Below are 14537 nucleotides of genomic sequence, written 5' to 3'. Positions count from 1 at the left end.
AAGCAATTCCTTGCCTCATAAAATCCCTGGACAGAGTTGATAAAAGACCCAGGACCCCAGCCATTGCTCCAAGCCCCAGAGTACTACTGCCTCACTGTAAAATGCCCGGGTACAAAAAATGGGGCTATGTAGCAAGCAGTGGATTGCCATTTCTATCTGGATATCACAGGGGACTACCAGCTGATTAGCCCTCACACCTAAACCATTAATATAAACTATTTGATAGCTTAAAGGGACATAACTGTTAATGATTCTCCATTGCTTGGTATCTTCACTTCAGGTCCTCTGAGTAGTATCAGCAGCTAATTGCGATTGCACATTGTGGCTTCTAGAGAGCTGAATAGACACTGATAGGTTACCCCTTCTCTCATTGTACAACAACAATTCTAATAATATGCAAGGATAAAAGGGAGAATGCTAGGCAATTGCATATACTTTAACATTGGTTGACATGAGTTTATTACTTGGATCTGCATGAACCATTACCTATCCTCAAAATTTCGAAATTTAGTCTATGACATAATCTGCACAGTCTCTGTAATGATCAATTGGTATTCAAATATTGATTGCATCTGGCACTTAATTTTTTTTAGCACTTTATCACTAACCTTCGGGTATGCTTGCATGTTAATTATGCAGATGTGTCAATAGCAATGATAGGCTATCAATCGTAACTTAAGAAGCTCTAAATCTTTGTAAATTGTCACCTAGATAAAAGTTGGAAACAGACAAGACTATCTTAAGACACACAAATTCTATGTGTCTATTATAATCTCTGGTGTATACACACATATTAAGGTGTAAAGCTTCTTATTAGCTGGTGTCACAACCTAAATGTTAAAAGTCTATGGCATTAGATTGTTGAATTTTTTAAAGATATTATGTTATGAGCTCCTCTATTTTACTATTTTATGCTTTATATGTATGGACTGCTCTGCACAATGAGTTGTTGCTTATTTGCGCACATTTTATATTTTAAAACTATTTATGCTTTCACAAATCTTTGTATCATGTACTTGGCACTTTAATGGAATTGAGTGTCTAAATAAAGTATTTTAAAAGTGTATGTCCTGGGCATCATTCCATCTTTATTGGCGAGTCCCACATTAATCTACTTTACCCCCAAATACTGCTTAATGGCTAGGATGGCTAGGGGGGATCAGTGAGGCCCCCTTTCAACTCCCCAGATGACTGCCCACCTTTTTGTGTCAGTGTCCTGTATCCTAAGGGCATGTTTGCCCCAGCACCAGCATCTGTAATATGACATGGGCACAGAGGCAAAGTGATTCCCTCATTTGCATGGTGCCACCTCCCTATGCAAATGAGTGAATGAGTGAATGCCCTCCGAAGATAGCACTGGTCAAAATGTATCACCAGCGCTATCATTATTAAAGAAGGGGGTCACACGCCTATTGCACCCCACGTGCACTTTCCATATTATGGCCCCTGGACCCTTAACGTAATCTGGACAAATCCATTTCTCAAGTGACCAAATCTTACCTCAGTCAGGTTTATGCCCTTCATAGAACATTCCCTTTCCTATTCTTTTCACGTGGAGTTATTGTAACAATGTCTTTAGTAAATCAAGAATAGATTATGGCAACCCTACCAATCTAGATGTGAAATGATATCATGTGGATTTCACAGAAGGCCACTCGTGTTACAATTTTATTTCTCAGTTTTTATGAAACACTCTGCTAATCGCTTTATTGAATGTTGAATGGAGAAGTGTGGCTCACTGCTTAGAGGAGGCAGACCTGGAAGTGGAGGTCAGCCTGGGACCAGGGTTCAATTCCCGGCTCGGCTGGGTCTTGAGTCCTAAAATGTCCATGGACCTGGCAATTCTCGCTCTGGTGCCTACTCAATTCACGGGTTCACACTCTGCAACTCTGGGCAATAGCTTGCTTAATCTCCACAACGGCCCCTTGCAGCAGGATGCCTGGCTTTCACTTTGGGGATACCCTGTCGGGGTTATCTCACAGGGGAATACCAGGACGGGTTCCCTAAGCAAGCGCTTAGAAACCGCTCGGTGATTTGCGCTATATAAATTCCTGTACATTTACATTTACAATGTTATTGAATGTTCATAGAAAATAATGCAATAAAAGTACATTCATAGTATTTGAATGTCTATTTTGCCATTGATTCTGATAGGCTTACTTGTATTTTCCTACACCCGTGTTTTATTGCTGGGATTAATTTCCGGCTGATTTTTAAGTGTTTGCTGTAGTTATTGTGCTTCGTATAATACTCAAACATTACTTGCCTTGTTCGTTTTGTATGCACTGATCTCTGTTGAGCCTTGCTCTAAAATGCTATTGAAAATGATCTCATGCATACATGAAGTGAAGGATTCTCCTCTTTTCCTGCCAAATACAAACGTAAGTAGATTTGTATCTATAGTTATGAGGCACACGTGATGGGTACCACTCTTTTCTATATTTCAGTACAGACGAAACTGATGTGTGATTTAGTGCATTATTTAAAAGACCCCACATAAACATAAAGCATTAGGATGCAGCTGCCCCTACGATGTTTACAGGGGAATACAGTTAAAAATACGCAGGGGTCAAAGAGTGACCTTAGTGGTGGTCACTATTAACAACAGCTGCTAAATGTAACTATATAGTCAGAGGTCGAGTTGAAGGCCGACTGATTAACACTATTGTTAATTCCGAGCTACAAGTTATAGCAATATACATATGACAGATGACACGCCCAGTACTTTAAGTGGGCAAGGATTATCGGATAATTAGTACCTGCACTCCTTTAATTTGAAAGGAGGAGTACCTGCACTTTTCAGCAGACGTGCATTACTTATAATGGGAGAACACCTGCACTTCTAAGTAGCGAACAGGTATTCTGGGATATTGAGTACATGCACTTTTATATTCCTGTCTGAACCACTGAACATGTCTGCTACTCGACCTGGGGAACAATCGCTGTAACTGTCTTGTTAGTATACAACAAAAATGTATGCGAGCCATGAAGTAGTGCAACAGTAGAGTGAATTGTTACACTCAGAAGAAGTTGTTATTAAGTAACAAAGGTCTATAGATTCACATGGAGAGTGAATTAATTTGATGTGGAAATTAATTTTCCGGATGCATTCAACACGAGAGTCTACAATTTGATTAAGGGCTTCCAGCCCTTCTGATCCAGTGCAGCGTGGGACTATAATTGTTCCTAATTATAGCATCTTCAAGAGGAACCCCAGGATGACACATACCACCCCCTGGGCAGGTGAGTGCTTTCACCCTATTAAAGGAAGATTTTCTTCATACTAAAACTCATCAGGGATAGAACACACAGACGTAGGGCCTGATTCTCAAACTGAGCTTCGTAATACATTTTATAGTACTACAAAACATACTTCAAAAGTTTTACCTATACTTAGAGGTGCTGAGTTCTCTGCCTCGACTGCGGAGTCTCCCACAAGTGAGTACAGATTTTAGTAGTAAATGTGGGAGGGACACAGGGGAGTTGGTAGGAAAAGCGGCAGTATTACTACAAAAGAGGATGGGATTAGGGAAGAGTAATAGGGGTTTAGTCAGGGTTAGGGAGGGGTTTAGCCAGGGACATCACCCACATGCACAAGAGTAAGCCAATTGTATTAATGTGGAGTTGGAGGCATGTAACTTACACTTTTGCAGTAAGTACTTTTGTAGTGGGTTTGTTCTTGTAGTTTGAGAGTACTGAAAGTAGCAACCTTACTACAAAGTGTAAACATACTCAAAAGTGCAACTTACCATTGTGAATCAGACCCACAATTTATTACGCTGCTTTTATGTCCAGATTACCTGTTTGATGTACAGTTGTTACTTACGAAGGTGACATCTGGGATTCCACCAACCCAGCCTATGGGCATATTGTAAAGCGGTCTCGAGGAAACAAGGGGGCTGCCGTAGAACCTCAAGAGCTCTCAGGGCAGAAGGCAGGGGACTGACCAGACTGTGCCCCCCCCCCCATCAGAATAGGAAAAGCGGGCACTAAGCCTATAATACACACCACCACGGCCGCGGGTGAGTTATAAGGTAGCCTTGATGAACAGGGCGGGGCTGAGAGTAGATTGAGTCGTAAGGCCAAACACTACCAAATTCTATAAGCCTACTGCCGCACGTTACAATGGGAAGTCAGGGTGGGTTTCGTAGTCCATGAACCCCCATAAATTGCCAAATGAAGGGGGCCCACCGCCTGAAGAGTCTTACTGCTGCAGCCACGGGCGTCAATAATGCGGCCATCATGAACAAAGGGTGGCCTCTATCCTGTCCTGTGTGTCGGCACTGGAGGCGGGAGAATACAGCAGCCTTCTATCTTGGCCCTGCACTCCTGGGGCAACAACACAGGTGTACCGCAGAGTTCCCAGGCATGTCAGAAAGTCTCCCTCATGGAAGCATGGAGGCAGCTGCCATTGCATGGGGCCAAGGAGATCACAGGTGGCAGGGACCTCCATCACCTGTATCCTCAGTGCATGGCAGCTGGCCCCGCCCACATGAAAAGAACTGCCTTGCTGCTTGAGGTCTGCCTTGCTCTATGAGAAGGAAGACTGGACCTGCTACCTTTATCACAGATTAAACTGAGTGACTCCAAGTGTCTGCTGGACGACCTCCTGTTCTGAGCTAGGGTGCCACAACAAGCTCCAGAGGCCTCCCTGCACCTGCCCAGCTGACCTGCTGCAACTGGACCTACCTGGACCTGCAGCTGGACCTGCCTGAGCCCTGCTGGCCCCTGCTAAATTGAGTCCCTGATCCACAAGAGGTACCTCCCCAGGTTCTGGACCTTTGGCTGTAATCAGAGTTCACACTTCTGCAAGATAAAGTTTTGTGCTCTTCCCAACCATGAATGGGCCTGTTCGTTCTGAGACTCTGCCACACTCAACGCTCCAGTGTACCCAACTTGAGGTCTGCACTTTATGCTACAGCAACAACAGCCCATGGTGCCCACCAACAGGAACCTCCAGCAACGACTGTCCGCAATGCTCGCCCTGCTTCTCACAGCCTCCTCCACTGCGAATAGAACTCTTCAAGCCGGTCTTTGAGATGGTAACATTTTCAGTGGGACTAACCTGATACTTGTATTCGGGCGCCACTACATCATGGTTGGCCTGAATATGTGACATTTCCCTGGTCTAGCACAACCAGAATACTGAGTGGAGTTTTTAGGTGTTATACTTACCAAAATATTTGAAATTTCAAATCTGCACATATCTGATTGGACTTTTGACATCTTGGTGTCATTTTATTTATTAAAATGTACTCTAGTTCCCTAAATTGGTCAGGGATTTCTCCTTGTGTTGTGTTTTTACTTTATTACTGTTTGCGTGCTGCATAAATACTTTATAAATTGCTTAAGTTAAGCCTGACTGCTTTTCTGCCACACTACCAGCGAGTTAAGCACAAGTTACATTATTGACGTTTGTGGTTTACTATTGTGGACATGCCTTAGGAGTTCTCTATCGGGACATGGAGGATATTCCTCTTTTTTCTGTCCAGGTCCACCACAGCTGACATGGTGAGCATATACAGTCTGAACATTGGAGGAAATGGTGCTAGAGGAGGCATTCAAAAGAGAGTCACCCTTGTCACCCCTTTAATGTCATTCTCGCTTGTATCAGGACCACTGAAAAGATTTTCTAAATAGAGGAGGTGCTGGTGGCTCTGTCATTGGGAAAAACAGTATCTTACAACCTCTAAAGGAGGCAGAAAAGGGTAGACAGATGTCTAACAATTTTAAACAAATGTTACTTTATTACTCCTCTCAGTGAAGAACTAAAAAGTGTAATTATTGCTACTCTACTTTCAATCATATCTCGAATTCCCTGAGCATCTATGTAAAATTTGCTTGAAACTGTAACCATGGTGAACGCATTTTAAATTAAAAGCTAATCAATAGATCTTTGATACCTAGCTCTGTAATTATGGTACTCAGGTGTATCACATCCAACCCCCCTCCCATCTGTTAACCTTTTCCCTCATGTATAGTTTTCACTACCATTGCTTCAATAACATAATTGATTCCAGCATAGGAACAGCATATGTATTTGTAGGCTTCAGCTACAGGAAGCTTTTAGTATTTTGCAGCTCATTGCACAACAATGGGGAAACCCAATGATCTACCAGACCTGGGTTTATTACGGTACAAAAGAGTTGGTCAAAATGGAAGGAAAATATTCCTCTAAATCACATCACCCAAAACGAACACATTATTCGAATAGGGCTGAAATTATAATACATTTATATCAAATAAATCTGTACAATTGCCAAGAGGTGCTCTAAGGGAAATATAGAGTGCTCAGAAAAGTGCTCGCGTAAGGGTTTCAAAGGTGAAGTTGGGGAATTCACAATATTTCCATACATTTTACAACCACCTGTCTGGCCATCTGTTGGCTACATTTGAGTAAAGATACACAATAGTGAAAAGATACAATAAATCAATAATGTCATCTGTATGTGTATACAAATACAGTACAGGTTCACAATAAGGGACAGTCGACTTTTCGATCCTAATGGTACTTGGAGGAACTATGAGTCCTTAATGCGGGGTCTTCATTAGGTAAGAAGCAGCCACCTTGTTTCCACAGCAGACGTTTCAGTGGAATTAATCACATTGATGGGCCCCTGGTCTCCTGTGTCAGAGACACAAGTTTTCTCAAATGCATTGAAGATTACAAAGCGTGTAAGCTCACAGGTCAAACAATGAATGAAAAAGCCCAGTGGCATGGTCAAAGAATTTATCCAAGTTTTGAAATTAGCCGTATGCAATAAGACAGAATCAATCAGGTGGAATCTCTGTGTCCGCAGTACACTCCAATTTCATAACTTGGCTAAATCCTTTGACTTGCCCCAAACCTCATTTTACTATTATGACCTCCCAAACAACTCTTTCTAAATACTTCCCTCATGCATCCCTCCTTTGACTCTTCCCAAACCTCATTTTAATACTATGATCTCCCTAATAACACTTTTTAGACTCTTCCCTCTCCTATCCCTCCATTATCCTATTCCAAGTCAAGTCAAGTCAAAAGGTATGTTTATTATGACCGTAGTCATTTAAACAGGTGCAAGAGAGTATCAAAAAGTTAAAACGATCACATCAAAACATTTAAAACATTATAACAATAAAATCCGTCAAATATAAGTTAAAACTCTTACACACGCTTCTTCCTTTGTCGACAACCATAAAATTGCATTTAAATTAGCATTCTGCATTTATGAATAAAACCCATTCTACTTCCTTCTGCTAGACTAATTTCATTAATTTAAAATGCTTTAGAATATACATGTTATTCCCGGTTTCTTAGATCCCTCAATGCTGCTTTTATGTATTTCCCAAGAGCAATCGCAATATCGATAGTGGGTATTTCAGTTAATAAGTTAGCTGCCTGCGCTCTAGAGCTTATAGCATATTTTAGGAACACGGGTCGTAACCACAGTTTCCGCTGTTCCAGTAAAAACAGGCAATCAAGAAGGATGTGTACCAGGTCTCCTTTGCACCCCAAATTACACTTACAACATCCATTTTTATCTAACAATTTATTTTTCAGATCTTTATTTGTTAACAATGGGTTTAAACCAACCCTCAGCCTTAAGATCTCCTGCCTAAGGCCGCGGTTGGGAAGGATGTCTAGGTAGGGGAACCAGTTTTCATTTAGCCAAGCGCCCATCATATGTGTTATTGATTTCTTTTTCGCTAAATATTCCATATCGGTCAATCTCGATATTTCCTTCCCCTTTAATTTCAACTCACTCCTAGTACAAAGGAGTTGATGTGTTTCCTGGTTTACCTCTACCTTTAATTTTTTACAAATTTGCGTAACTCTTTCCACTACACATTTTTGCCCATTTTAGATTACTCGATAGGATTTCCTTCTTGCACCATTGTGCTACTTTTTGTCCCTCAGGGTCTTCCAGTCGTTTCCAAAGTCTGAGTATTGCCATTTGAGTTAGTGTCTCCCAGGACTTTGTGCCTAATTCCCTTCTTATGGCTTGCACCATAGCAGATTGTGGGAGAGAGAGGAGTCCTTTGAGGCATTTTCCCTCTACCAAGTCCCAGGCTCCTTTACCGCTCAAATAAAGGATTTCTGCCCCATACAGAACTTGGGAGGGTATCATTGCCTCAAAGGCCCTTAGCATTGGTCTGTGCGACATCTCTCCGTAATCCCTATTAAACATTTTTAGGCTGCATATCGATGTGTGTGCTTTGGCTTTTTGTGTATCCCAATGCATATCCCATTTTAGACTTTTGTCAAACCATATACCTAGGTAGCGATACTCATTCACCGTCTCCAGTTTAAGCTCACCTAGGTACCAATTGAATCTGGTTAATTTTTTCCCAAAGCAAAGGACTTTAGTTTTATCCAGGTTGACAATTAGAAATTTATTAACACAGTATGCGTTGAAGGCATTGAGCTTACGCTGGAGGCCTATCTCTGTCTGATCTACTATAACCAAATCGTCTGCGTATAGTAGGCAGGGCACCTTGTTTCCGTTCATTCTGGGACTTGCACTACCCTCGACCTCTAGATGGGCCGGGAGGTCTGACAGGAATATAGAGAATAACTGCGGCGCTAACACACACCCCTGTCTTAGGCCGTTGCTGATGGGTATTTTTTGCGTTAAAGAGCCCTCCGTATCCTTGATGACTTGCGCCCAGTTCTCATTGTGTGGTTCCTTTATTATTAACAGAAGGTCACTCGGGATATTTACTTTAAGTAGTGTTTCCCATAGGCATGCGCGATCAACTGAGTCAAATGCTGCTCGGAAGTCAACGAAACAACAGCACAACTTGCCATTTTGTTCCGTTGACTTCTTCGCCATCGCCCACAGCGCAAACCCATGGTCTATAGTTGAGTGTCCTTCCCTGAATCCTCCTTGCTCTATAGGGACAATCTGGAGCTCTTTTACCCATATGTTGAGTTGATTCAGTACAATTTTAGAGAAAACTTTATCTCCATTATCAAGGAGGTTAATCAGGCGGTAGTTTTGTGGTGCCTCCATGCTACCTTTCTTATGGATGGGCCTAATTATTGCACCCTTCCAGTTAGATGGCATTTTGCCTTCTGTTAGTATTATACTAAACATCTGTGCAAAGAATCTTGCCCACCAATTTATGTCTGACTTTATCCTATTCAATCCAACTAACAGACTCACATGTCCACAACTCAAACTAACTCATATTTCCCTATACTAATCCACCACTAATCCTTTTGGGTTCCTGGATCGCATGCTACTCGCTGAAAAGTGCTTTGACACCTTGTTAAGGGTAGTAAGTGCTATATATATATACAAATACAGTTATAATAACAATTACCAGTGAATGCAAGAGAATGTGTTGCACATACTGTCGAAAGGCACGAAGTTCATGGAATCCTGTGGACAGATACTGGGTAAGTAGGAAATTGTTGGAAAGGTACTCACCAAAATTAACCAGAATTGGAATTTTGCATGACCTCTCAAGATATACAAAAAGCTTCAAACACACGAAGGAGAGATTATGTTAGGTTATGACATGTTATTGTCTGTTATCAAGTATTACACAGACCAGAATTTGGTAAATACATGGACTCTTGGCAGTTTGTATATTCTTTGGTGTGTGGTTGTGATTCATTGTGGAGGTTTTCAAATTATCGAGGATATATTCCTGGGCCGTATTTGGCATGGGTCAGTGGTTTGGAGGCTATGGGTTTCATTGAGGAAGTATTCCAAATGGGGGTGGAGGGTTGGTTGGGAGACTATCTAGTCTAACTGTGTGAGTGTAAAGTATGCGTCGCATCATCTGTGCTTGGTGATTTCTAGTGATTTGTCCTGGTCTTTTGTCTCTCTTCCTAACCCACGGCAGCTGATGTGTGCCATACATTAGCTATGTTCGGATGGAGCTCAACCTGGTAGAGCTTGTTGTATTCTTCTAATGGCTTTTTATTGCTGGCATGAGTATCCTCTTCTGAGTCGCTACTGGATGTTCCATTCCCAGAGGTAAGAATCTTGGCAGTGGGTTAGTTTCTAGTCTTGCTGACCTATGTGCTGAGTTCCTTATGATATGTTGATAGATACTTCCAGGCTAACCTGGCCAGAGCATCAAGAAGGACCTGGGATGAATTATTAATTAACAAACTGAAAAATGTTGAAAACGATTTTATATAATTTGTTGGGCATGTTTCCTGACACTCAACAAATTTTGAAATGTTAACTGCATGACACACTGATGGATAATATGAAAATTGGAGAAACTTTCACAAAGCAGAAATATTGGAATACTATGCCCTAGAGTTAAGTGCTAAATTACTGTAATACCAATTTTTATGGTTTCTTTTTTTGGTTTTGACATATTTGTTTTTTGTTTATTTAGTTGATTTTGCAAATATAAGTGATTTAGAGGGATGGCAGGATTGATAATGATTTCACCTCTTTTGGCACATAGTTGGGCAGGGTGAAAACATATTAGCAGATGCAGTGTTAATCCTAATTAATGCAATTATTCACAATGCCTATATTAGAAGTAGCATTTTTATTTGACGTCTTGAACTTAGAGAATAGGATACAAAAGTTCAACCACATGATGCGTGTGAAACGAATACAACTTGGATAAACAAATATAACTGGGATAAACAATCAAACTTTCAATAAACAAAATGTTAAAATACACTTCCTTCTTCTTACCTTTTAGGTGATTCCTTGCGCCTTCCAAAAGTGGTACCACTATCGTAGAATTCATACTTCCTGGAGATCTTACAGCGGTGTAGACAACTGGCACAGATTGCACCACAACTGGAATGCGGTGCACATTATTCAGTTTGTTAGACTGCAAATTCATAGGGCTTGGTGGTTGTACTGGATGGATGATGTGGAAAAATTGCTGACCGCCAACACCATGTGCAGAAGCCACTAGGGGTCCTGGCGTTAATACTGTTGGTACAGAGGATGCGGACGACACAGATGTTATCACTGTTGGGGAAGAAGTTGGACGACTAGACGTGGAAGAGACAGACGAAGTAGAAGAAGGAGAGGAGGCTGATATTGTTAAGGAAATGGGTGATGAAGATGCTGCTATAGGCGACGTCCTGGCTTTATTAATTGATAAGTCCACTGGTTCAGTTTGTGTTTGGAAATGGTCAGTTGACAGCAAGTCCTCCGGCGGCTCCGACTTCACACTGTTGAGCAAGAGAGGAACAGCTTCCATGTCAGGGAAGGTAGGGGCTTTTGGGGACTGCAAAATAGAAACAAATTCAGAGTGGGTTATGCAATGTCTGCTATTAAAAGTGTCTTTTTAATAGATACTTTAAATAACATGGAATTTTGATCATTGTGAGCATACAAGGTAAGACAATTCAAAAGAGAAAATGTATTCTCTACAATACTTAATCACATTAATTACAAGCACACGAATGGCTCAGTTTGGCACATACTACAGCAGTTAATTGGAATTTAAAAATCTATAAAATACTAATGGCTTTTATTTTGTTGCCCCTACTAAACTCTTGATGAACAGAAATGAAGCTTTTGCATAGCAAATGTTTAGCTACTCTTTTATCGAAGAACCTATCCTTGCAGAAAAACATAAGGACATATCATGATCATGTTGTCAGTGCTACACCAGCACAGAAAGGGTCTCTGTGTTTCTTTTTTGCATCTTGAGCACATTCATTACCTCGAAAAATCTCTGAGTTTTCAAGCGCTGTTGTCTGCAGCCATGCACTAACTCGGAGATTTTTCGACTTTAGTCATTGATGTTTGATGATCTCTTTGGTATATCATTAGAGCTGATGCAGACGCTGGCTGGGCCAATTCAAGTACCTTACAAAACCATCTAATTAGCGGTAGTGACAGACTGAATTCGAGCCCTGTTGTACCTACAGTGTTGGCAAGGTGAATTTTGTGTTTATAATGGGTCTTGCATATGATTAGCAATTTCCGAAAGATTGCATCAGAATAATGGTTTTAATGCTGAGATGTAGAGTGACATTTGATAGCAAGCAATGTGTGATAGAATACACATATACACTTCAATAGTTTTCTGGAGATGAGATTTTGACTATGAAAGCAACAACGTCTATGATGTGTCAAGTTCTACTCAACTGGAAATGTGCTAAAAAACCTTCAACTGAGGCATGGTTAGGAGGCCCTGTTAAATTTTGAAAGCCCAAAGAAAGTATTATATAAAGTTGAAGGTACAAACAAAACATTTTATAATATTTGCAATTGGTTTTTATCATTTTTAAAGCACTGAAGATGGTAGTTAAATGAGCTTTTATGGAATACTCAAACCATCACTTTCCCAAGGTTATCCTACTTATTTGCTCCCCCGTTTCAGTTACACTATCTTTTTGACCACTGTCCTTAGTGACACATATTATGGTCCCAAATTTGTATTGAACAAAGCCATCAGCACTAGGATGCAAAGGAAAACACCTGGACTGCATAAGTTAATCACACATACTACGAAGATGGTGTGAGCATCATCTACATTGTAATACAACCCCTTTAAAAGAGTTTGACTGCTCCCACCGTATTTTCAGTGACCTTCTAAATTCCTGGGAGTCAGAGGCCCTCGTGTGGCGATGATCAGAAGCCTGGCCAGGGTAAGCATATTATAACAGAATGTAAAAGGAATTATATAATTAAATATATTTTTACAACACATAATACCCAAGAAAAATATCTAATATACTTCAAGAATTGCCATTTTAGTGACTTTAAGTATCAAAGAAGATTTGATAAGTTGACATGTATTGATGTCAGCTAATAGGGTTGGTGGAGAGAAATGCTTAATCTTATTCTATCAATTTAGAATCCATTTAGGAGAAAATGTAGGCACTAAGGGCCCGATTTAGAGTTTGGCAGAGAGGGTACTCCATCACAAATTCAATGTAGTTCTCTGTCCGCCAAACCCTCAGTCCGCCCACCTCATTTAGGTATGGCAGATGGCAAATCCTCCATTGACAGAGCCCTCGTTGACTTCATGGATAGAAAGATTTCTCTGATTGTTGGACGAAGTAGTGATTGTCGGTGCCAATACTCTGCCTTCCCTATTTTAGGTGAACACTGCAATTTCCTTTTTTTCTCTTACTTAACCTGGCAGTAAAAGGCAGAAAAGAGCAACCTTCAAGTGTGTAGGGTAATTACTTTTTCATTTTTTTCAAAAGCAAATTACCAAATTTCTTTCTGAAAAACAATAAAAGTGTTTTTTCGTGGCTGTCTACCAAATAAAGTTAGATAACGTTCTTTCAATTTGTTGTAGAATGGTAATGAAAATTATAAAGGAAGGGTGGATAATACATAAAGTATTGGCATAACACTAATCATTTGAATGGATTCAGCTTTCCCCCAATGATTTAAATGCAATAAGGACCATTTATCTATTTCCGCTTGAATTTTAAATAAAATAGTCACAGTATACCTTCATCATACTCTTAGAACTGGGAAATAAAATTGCTAGATATTTACTTTTATCTTTGCACCACTTTATATCAGTGTTAAACATCATATCTTCTTTATTGTAGATAATTGATGGAACAAATCTAGTTTTATTGATATTGAAGGTATAGCCTGAACCATTACCATATGACTTTGCTAAATATTTGGAATAGAACAATCTGCTTCACTTATAAACCAAAGAACATCATATAAATAAGCCACGTTCTCAGTACAATATTTTTAATATATATGCCTTTATTTTAATGGAATTTCAGGGCTAACACAATGTAGGTTCTATGGCTAATATAAAGAGGGGTGGGTATAGAGAACAGCCTTGTCTTGTTCCTATGAAAGGAGTAAAGGATAATGAGAAATTACCATGTATACAAAGTTTAGCAAAGAGTTGAACATAGAGAGTGAACATATTTTTAATAATTTTAGGACCACAATGAAAACAGCCTGTAGTCTGAAATAATAAAAAAATGCCAATTGGTGTTGTCAAATGCTTTTTCTACATCAAGTGCACGTAAGCCTGCAGGAGATTTAAAATCGGGAATAGATTCCCGGGCATTGCAAATATGTCTGGTATTGTGCACTGACAGTCTGACTTTTAAGAATCCAACTTAATCTGGTTGAATGAGGGTATTTAAAAAAGGTTGGCGTAGATCTTTTGCAATCTTGATTGGTTAGAGAAATGGAATAATAGAGGACACAGGAGGATCTTTATCGTGTATAATTACTCCAATTAATAATGCATTTGTAAAGGATCCAGATAGCTTTCTTGTGAAACTGAACTTCACACACAATGTGAAAAGGTGCAGTCTTAATTGAGTAGAAAAACATTTATAAAAGTCTGCAGGAATTCCATTAGGTCCAGAAGATTTCCTTGTATTGAGGAAAATAAAAGAATCTTTGATTTCCTCAATATTTATAGGAGATTCAAACAACTCCTTATCATTTTGGGAAAGCCTGGGCAGATTAATAGATTTTTAATAGAGAATAAATATCGGTATAAGAAATTGTTTCTGGATTACTAATTGTGGTTTACTGTATAAAGTATAATACATTTCAATTTATTTATGATACCCTTAATATTAACCAGTAGTTTCCCATCTGCTTTCCTAACTA

The 14537-nt window shown here is 39.9% G+C and overlaps 1 protein-coding gene across 2 annotated transcripts in view; it reads right to left on the bottom strand.

Annotated features, from left to right (window-relative positions):
• Positions 1 to 14537, bottom strand: part of KLF12 (KLF transcription factor 12) — a 997335-nt gene that overhangs the window by 292341 nt on the left and 690457 nt on the right. For both annotated transcript variants that reach the window (XM_086933410.1, XM_086933411.1), the window contains exon 6: positions 10656 to 11202. In XM_086933410.1, the coding sequence (XP_086789536.1) occupies positions 10656 to 11202 (547 nt within the window). The remainder of the gene's footprint in view (positions 1 to 10655; positions 11203 to 14537) is intronic.

Source organism: Lissotriton vulgaris, chromosome 8 (assembly GCF_964263255.1).
Source record: "Lissotriton vulgaris chromosome 8, aLisVul1.2, whole genome shotgun sequence".
In the NCBI taxonomy this organism is placed as follows: Eukaryota; Metazoa; Chordata; class Amphibia; order Caudata; family Salamandridae; genus Lissotriton; species Lissotriton vulgaris.
This window is presented reverse-complemented; position numbering and strand designations above follow the sequence as displayed.